This window comes from Trematomus bernacchii, unplaced genomic scaffold (assembly GCF_902827165.1).
Source record: "Trematomus bernacchii unplaced genomic scaffold, fTreBer1.1, whole genome shotgun sequence".
Classification (NCBI taxonomy): Eukaryota; Metazoa; Chordata; class Actinopteri; order Perciformes; family Nototheniidae; genus Trematomus; species Trematomus bernacchii.
The window spans coordinates 1,420,469-1,428,479 of NW_022987588.1; the positions used below are offsets into that span (position 1 = coordinate 1,420,469).

General features: G+C 37.5%; 2 protein-coding genes across 2 annotated transcripts; both read left to right on the forward strand.

The window, feature by feature from the left end:
• The first annotated feature begins 202 nt into the window (after nt 1-202).
• Nucleotides 203-2,404, forward strand: LOC117481175 (claudin-10). Its single transcript, XM_034128758.1, has 5 exons — nt 203-573; nt 1,165-1,326; nt 1,420-1,507; nt 1,638-1,745; nt 1,845-2,404. The coding sequence occupies exons 1-5, from the start codon at nt 342-344 to the stop codon at nt 2,035-2,037; spliced, it is 783 nt and encodes a 260-aa protein (XP_033984649.1). The 5' UTR covers nt 203-341; the 3' UTR covers nt 2,038-2,404.
• A 3,634-nt stretch (nt 2,405-6,038) lies between these two features.
• Nucleotides 6,039-7,752, forward strand: LOC117481179 (claudin-10-like). Its single transcript, XM_034128768.1, has 5 exons — nt 6,039-6,482; nt 6,591-6,752; nt 6,846-6,927; nt 7,054-7,161; nt 7,258-7,752. Exons 1-5 carry the CDS (start codon nt 6,251-6,253, stop codon nt 7,451-7,453), a joined length of 780 nt encoding a protein of 259 aa, XP_033984659.1. The 5' UTR covers nt 6,039-6,250; the 3' UTR covers nt 7,454-7,752.
• The last annotated feature ends 259 nt before the right edge of the window (nt 7,753-8,011 follow it).

An 8,011-nucleotide genomic window follows, 5' to 3' on the forward strand; every position in this document is an offset into this window, starting at 1 on the left:
TGGACACAAAAATATGTGTGTTTTAGAAACAAAATACTGTAAATACAAATGAAATGTACTTTTAGCATTCATTGCTGGATATAAACCTGAAACAAAAAACCAGCAGTTGGTGTGAATCACCTAAAGCGGTCAGCACACTCCAGCAAGTTGACAGTAAACATCTCACCCAATTGCACAGTGCCCTCATCAACACTAATGGCACACGGCAAACACACAATGTCACCCTGTCCTGAAACAGGAAACCACTCATCATCCTTTGCCCCACAGAGTAGACGTTAAATGTGTTTTCTGCTTCTGTTCAACTGAGTGGTAGATACCTGGTTAATTTAGTGATTTCAGAAATGAAGAAGCGTCTGATCCAAGTGCTTGGCTTTTTGATGTCATCACTGGGGTGGCTGTTCGTGCTTTGCTCCATGGCCATGGACTACTGGAGAATCGTCCAAATAGGAGGACAAGGAGGCTCCTTTATCATCAAAGTGGCCTGGTACTGGTCCAACCTGTGGAAGGATTGTTTCACAGACTCCACGGCTGTCACCAACTGTAGAGACTTCCCCGTGCTCTGGAGTGTGACCCGTAAGTTCTCCACATGTTGCATTAGCAATACGATATTTTTAAGTCTTTCTCTTTGAATTAACAAAGTGATTAACAGATCCATAGTTTGATACTCATAGCAGAACACAGTTATAGGTAAGTGGTCTCAATGAAACTGAGTAACACCATTGCCTGAAGTGAGACTAATTGACTTTAGAAAGATGAAATAATACAATCTTTGTATTAGAAGTTAATTGTTGAACTTCTATAAGCAACCACCTGCCCCCTTGCAGCTTTATTTGATATAGTGTGACCATTTGGTTTGGTTTCTAATGTTTGCTAACTGTAGCTTGATATTGTCATGTACATACAGTATTGTAACATTACTGGGTCAGTTAGCTGATTTTGGGATTCTTTACTTGTGCTATTGTCATCCCATCTTTAGGCATAACATTATCCATGATTTAACATTATCTCCTTACTTTGTGTGAATTGCCTGGATCAAAGCCTTGACAAATATTAAAAGCAGAAACGATATAGTATTTATCCTCAATTCTAGATTATTTTGTGTCTGACAGAATTGTACAGTAAGACTGTTTTCTAACTTGAACAATTTATTTCTGTTTCTCAAAGCTTATGTCCAGGGAGTGAGAGGATTACTAATGTGCGGGTTAACTCTTGGGTTCTTCGCAATAGTATTTTGCTTTCTTGGTATGGAGTGTACTTTTATTGGAGGAGCTGAGAAAACCAAGGACAAACTTCTTCTTGCTGGAGCAGTGTTTCATATTGCTGGCAGTGAGTACAAAACAAACACGTGTTTGCCTCTGTAAATGAAATAAGTGTTTTGTCATCATTATTTCTTAATACCAACGAAACCTCTGCATGCAGGTGTGTCAGATGTTTCTGGCTACTGCTTATACATAAACAGGGTTGCAAGGACAACCTTTGCTGCCACTGTTGGTCCGGGAGTCTTACGGTACACTGATTTTCATCATAAAATTGACAACTTTATAAGAGTATTGCTTTAATTCTATAGAAAAATATTACAATATGGACAGTATGTACAATTTATCATGACGTTTGTCTTCCTTTTGAACCAATTCCAGGTATGACCTAGGACCTCCCATTTTTCTAGGATTGGTGGGATGTTTTTTAATTCTTTTAGGGGCTTTGTTTTACGCTGTTACAGTCTACCGAGTCATTTTCCCTGAAAGGTATTTCATTCAATTAAATATTCTTCCACCTTCACTCATTTCCTGTGCCTGCTGAATTCCTACCATGTAATACATTTTGGCAATGTTTTGATCTTTCAGGCAAGTATACGCATATGGAGGAGGAACATACATGGCCCCTCGCTCCAGAGGAAGAACCCTGTACACCGGATACTACAAACCACCCATGCAGTATGGATCTTATATGGGCTCACGACCGTCCAACAGCTCCAGAATCTCAAAGCTGTCACAGACAACACCCACGAAACTCTCAGAAAGAGACGCATTTGTATAGTAGTTTAAAGCTATTTTTTATGTACAGTTTTATTTGAACACAAACATGCAAACTTCACAAGACATGTTACCTCGAAATGGGATTTACTAGCAATCAGGTTATGACATACAGATAGAATGATAAAACCCTCTGCTTTATTTTCCATGCACCATGTATAATTTTAATTCAGTTGTTTCTCATGTTTTCTTTTGGTAAAACAGGTCATACTCTGTTTAAAATACACTGCCCTGTGTTTACTCATCATGTGTGTTAACTTCGTTGTGATTCAAACAAAGAACATATTAAAAGTTATAATGTGTCTTGAATATCTAAACATATGTATATAATAAACAAGACATTTTCACCATATGAGTATTATTAATTTAAATGTTTTTCTTTATTGTATATTGTCCATGGTTTTTGATGCAAACGACCAGAAACACTGTAAAATGTACCTTTGGCTCACAACACGTATACATGCAAAATACTGTACGATGCATTTTTTTAGGTTAAATATTTGACCAGCGTTTTTATTTACTGTAAAGAAAACAACAACAAAACAGGGTTGCATTACATTATTTAATTTAAGTATTGGACCCCATACCCATCATAGTTTATATGCCAACTAAAAAAGGTACACACTAAAAGACACACACAAAAGTGAGCATTGCTTGGTTTGTACACAGTTTATTACATTTGCATAACATCCTAGAGCTTAAAAAACCATTATATGACATGGAGTCAAAGTGACTTGTACTGGATGATAATAGACTATTGGCCACTTGTTGATGTTGACGGTCAAACTCCTCCCTATAACAGTCCAATACATTAACTTTCAATCACAGCCTATCTATTAAACCTGAAGAGCATACATGTTCAACACGCTTACTGGCAAGGGAGCAATTCATCAATTTCAAGTCTCATCAACTGGCTGTCGCACAATCGTGTGCAGAAATCCTCTCTGCAGAATGATCAGAATGTATCTGGAGATCTGGGCCTTTGTTTGAAACATTTCAGGCTGGGTGCTGGTGTCTTTCACCTTGCCGACAGAATACTGGCAGTTATCTACACTTGATGGAACAGTAGTTACCACAGTTACACATTTTTCTAATCTGTGGAAGATCTTTTCGATTTTATTGGAGTCTCTGACTGCAAAGACTTTCCGTCCATGATGGCACTTGATACTCCGGTATTTGTTTCCTTTATTTCTGAATGCTTGTTTAATACTTTTTAAGGTTTTTTGCCAAAACATGTACATTTATTTTCTGTTTTTGTATCTGTTTTTGTTTAAAAGCGGATATTAAAGGTGGGGTAGGTAAGTTTGAGAAACCGGTACGAGATACACTTTTTGTTATATTCCATGGAATGCTCTTAACCTGTTCCACTCTGAGCCTGTTTTTCAGGTCTCAGGCTCGAAAATGACATTCCCAGAACAAATGACCATATCTTCCCTTCTAAAAGGGTTAAATTAATAATCTTTTCTCAAAGTAATGATAAACCTGTGAGTTGGATGTAGAAGTGTCAGAATCAATATAAATGTTTTTTATTTTAAAGAAAATTCAGATTTTACATAGTAAAAAACTGTAAATTATAGTGTCCGTCCAAAAATTATTTTTTACAGATAGTGAAAACTACCCTTGGATGATGGGTTAGTAGACTAAAAGCTTTAGGAATCCAAAGTACAACATATAATAAGTACCCTGTATCAAGATTGATGCAAAACAAGTGAAATTTGACCTTTTTAGAGAGATTTAGCCAAAAACTGGGCCATCTGGGGTCATTTGGGTGGATTTGACCTATCTCTGGCCCCCCTTGCTCGATCTGGTTGGTTGACATACCCTTGTGACCGTTAGAGCCAATAGAATCGAAGGAGGATACTTACATAGACACACATTGTAAAGAAAAAATGTTGCCGCTTCGCGTGTGGAAAGCGAAACTAAACTGGAGGAATGTCTCCTTCTGGAGTTTGGAAACTAAAACGCAGTTGTATTGTTTATGGATTATCAGAAATAATTTCAAAGAAGGCACAGACACATAGGATGAACCTATGGATTAACTGCAGCATCGTTTTTTTATCGTTTTAATGCCATTGAAGACCACTTTTGACCAAGGTAAGATATATTTACGTGTTTAGCTTCTTAGCTCCACATGTGATGATGTACGCTTTCGTTGATAGCGTCGCGAATGTTTATCACTGAGTGTTGAGGTGGGCACCGTTAGATTCAGTGTCTCCAGGACACCAAAAAATAGTGTTTGGTTGTGCATCTAGGATAAGTAATAAGGGAGTTCTGAGTGAGTTTATGTGTCTTTGTCGGTCCCGTTTTTTCGATCGAGGCTAATTCAGAGACTGAGTGCTAGCATTGTGGGTTTTTTTTGAAAAAAAAAATTAAAAAGATCAGTTAGCTGAGTTTCTTCCCGTTACATGGATTTAACACATTCATAGTTTTATTCAATATTAAGATTCCTTAGACGTTGTTTCCTGCAAATGACTCGTTTATCCGCCCGGTACCGGGGGGAAGGCGTGAAACAGGTTTTAACATCCCGATAGCAATGAATATCTTAAGTGCTTTGACAAAAAATCCATAACAATTTTTCATCTGTGGAAGCCGTAGTACTGTAAAAAGCATGACCAATCATTTTAGCCGGCCCGGCTAAAATAACTGGATGGCCTACCTGCCTGTCAGCCTTCCATCTGTGTACAAACTTATCTCGTGCCCTCATTGGTCATGTGCGCGTTCGTGTGTGTTGGAGGAGGGGCTCTGTAAGGAAGTGGCAGATTTTTTCCGGCTGTGTATTTTCAAATTCCAGCGCACTCGAGCTGGTTTCTCCAAAATGACCTACGCCACCTTTAAATGGATGAAATGAATTGCATTTTTAAGTTGGGGTTGTATGAGTTCTCCATTGTATATGTTATTTACTCTGTCATCAGAAAGCCTTACAGGCATTAGGTTTTTTTACACTTTTATGTTTGGTCGAGTGCTGCAGATCAATCCCCAGTTTTCAAGTGTCTTAAAAGTGTTCAACCTCAGCTCTAATTCAAATTGAAGCTCATTATTACTCAGCACTTAGATATCCTAAGGCCTAATGAGTTAAGGAACAACTCGTTCACTTCCAGATACGTAAGTGTTGAAGCTTGAAAGCTATAAAAGAGATTCAGCAGGAGCCTCGGGCGGTTTCTCCCATGGCTCACTAGTTTCACAATGTTCATTTTCAAGGTAATATGAATGGGACCCTTTTGACAAGAGAGTGACTGCAAAGTGCCTGAAAACAATTAGGGTTGCTTGTGACAAGATATGTGTCTGGCTTTAGGTGTTGCAAGGTCAGTAACCCATTGATGAGAAAATGGAGGAAATGCAAAACCCTGACTGCATTGCACAAGCATGCATGGGATTGATGATTTCAGCTATCTGTTTGGGATTTTTTGTTTCAACACTAGTCCTTGTTGGAATTAAATGCACCAACATTGGCGAAACTGACAAAAACAAAGCCAGAATTGCCTGCTTTAGCTGGTGTACATTTCTTACTTAGTGGTGAGTATAGGTGAATAGTTTGTGTAATATCTATTCACACAATTCACACAACAAGAACTGTGTGACTGAACTGACTATAATTAGGTGAGCAGGATAGGTTCCATATTTCAAAGTTTTTCCGTTTAAATTACAGAAATGTTTTGTGCGTTTATTATTTCTTGATACTAACATGGAGAACACATTTAGAGTAAGCACAATAATATATATATATGAACTATATCCAGGTATGACCTTCCTTAACTCCTTTATTTTCATAGCAGAGTTGACAGCTTTTAATTGCATGTTACGTTTTTAGATTAACAATAACAAATGTTGTGTATTATATAATCATATTTATCAGGAAAGTCCTTGTCATGATGTGCCAACATATTCTTAATGAACTATTATTATTCTGTGGAATTGATAAGCTGATGATGGCAGGTGTATTGTACTAACAACAAACACATGACCTTAGTGACGGTCACAAAACATTGGAATCACAATTCAAGGCATAGCATGTGATGATGTACACAAACCAAGTTGGGCCTGTTTGTGTGGTTTGTGCAAGTGTGTGTGTGTTTGTGTGTGTGTGTGTGTTTGTGTGTGTGTGTGTGTTCCCTTTAGTGCTGGAAACACAGTGCGCAGTTTCAGCAGTGTTCAAGAGCTGCTGTGCCATTGCTAGTATTTGCTTTTTCTCTGCCTAGAGACTCAACTTCAAGGCAAGCATGAGTTACAGGACTGTGGTGATGTACATGGAGATTGGCTGCTTTATTGTCTGTGTATTTGGATGGATCCTGGTGTGCTCCACCATGCCCACAGAGATCTGGACATGGTCTGAGGTAGACAGCATAGTCTTGACCACTTCAAACTACTTCTCCAACCTGTGGAAGGATTGTATATCTGATTCAACTGGAGTTTCTGACTGCAAAGGAATTCCATCAATGCTTGCACTAAACTGTAAGTAAAATGATAAAATATGATAAATAATAAAAAAAGATCCTTAATCTTTTGTAACTGCATCTTGTCATGTATGCATAATATTGTTTTTTTGTTGTCCTTGGACAGGGGACATACATATGTGCCGTGCTCTCATCATCATCTCTATTATCCTGGCTTTTTTTGGATCAGTGCTGGTCCTGGTGGGAATGAAGTGCACTAAAGTTGGAGGATCAGAGATTGTTAATGCAAGAGTAACCTTTGCTGGTGGAATGAACTACCTTATCGGAGGTAAGACTTTACATAGACCTCTTTAAGTCATTTAACAATAAACTACATTATTCATCTCAAGATTAATAATGTAGTTTATTTTTTATATTTCAGGTCTGTGTTCAATGACCGCTTTCTCTTACTATGGAAACAAAATCAGAGCAGAATTTCAGGACCCAAACTACAAAGCTCAGAAGTACGTATTATTTTTAAGTGACATGGATAACTACAAACTCGCCTTATTTCAAATATCAACATTTATAACATTAATCTATGAAGAAAGAAATGTACATTAATATACTTTTCTTGTATGAACTGCCAGGTTTGAAATAGGTGTTGGTGTCTTTATTGGCTGGGGAGGCTCCACTTTACTTGTTGTTGGAGGCCTTATTTACAGTATCTTTGCAGGGAGGGAAGGATTCGACTCAAGGTAAAATGCTGCCACTGTATACTTTGTTTTTTTCTCCATCATTTGATTATTTCCAGAAAAAAATAACCATCTATTTCTTGACTTTGAACCTTGCAGTCCTAAAAAATACCCTGACTACCAGTTGCCTAAGGACTACAGAAGTGTTGCAACAAAAAAGAGTATTGCGTCTGTGGCAATTACAGCGACATCTTATGGAAGAAAATCAAGGACCACCACCAGTGATAGTATTGGGAGCAGGATTTCCGAGATTACTTCTACCACATCCACATCCGCCACAAATGCATATGTATGACTTTATTTCAAAGGTTGAAAAAAAGATGAAATACATGGTTGGGCTTATCATTAGATTTATTTTAAATTATAAAATGTTTTCCACCGCAGACACATTCACAAATAAGGAATGGCTCTGTGTCCCAAAATCTGTGTATTAGTTATTTCGATATGTTGCTGTTGTAGTGAACTATTTATCAAATAAATAGTTTGAACAATGTATATATTAACATATCATAAATATTGTAAGATGTTTTGGAAATTTGCAATAACACGCTGAAAAAAATATTTATATATTACACTTTGTTTCCCCCGGACCATCATCAGAATTGAAATCATTCGTATTAATTGTCATGATGGAAAGTATCGAAGTGCATTTACTTGAACACTGTTTTTAAATGGCACATACTATGCTCCTACTGTATGCTTAATTAGAACCACCATGCACATCAGGGATGTCTCTACAAAAATGTCTGTATCTAAACTCTAAATTGTTAACCAGCATATTGGTAATGATGTTACGTACTGGGCCGAGGCTTCAGAGCGTGGTTCGAGTAATCCAGGACGTTTAAGTTCAGAA

What these genes read in the sequence shown, in the direction of transcription:
- LOC117481179 (XM_034128768.1), top strand. Translation starts at nt 6,251, where the DNA reads ATGAGTTACAGGACTGTGGTGATGTACATGGAGATTGGCTGCTTTATT. An exon ending in AATGAACTACCTTATCGGAG is followed by an intron (nt 6,753 to 6,845) that starts GTAAGACTTTAC and finishes TTTATATTTCAG; the next exon opens with GTCTGTGTTCAATGACCGCT. An exon ending in AGGGAAGGATTCGACTCAAG is followed by an intron (nt 7,162 to 7,257) that starts GTAAAATGCTGC and finishes TGAACCTTGCAG; the next exon opens with TCCTAAAAAATACCCTGACT.
- LOC117481175 (XM_034128758.1), top strand. Translation starts at nt 342, where the DNA reads ATGAAGAAGCGTCTGATCCAAGTGCTTGGCTTTTTGATGTCATCACTG. An exon ending in CGTGCTCTGGAGTGTGACCC is followed by an intron (nt 574 to 1,164) that starts GTAAGTTCTCCA and finishes TGTTTCTCAAAG; the next exon opens with CTTATGTCCAGGGAGTGAGA. An exon ending in AGTGTTTCATATTGCTGGCA is followed by an intron (nt 1,327 to 1,419) that starts GTGAGTACAAAA and finishes CTCTGCATGCAG; the next exon opens with GTGTGTCAGATGTTTCTGGC.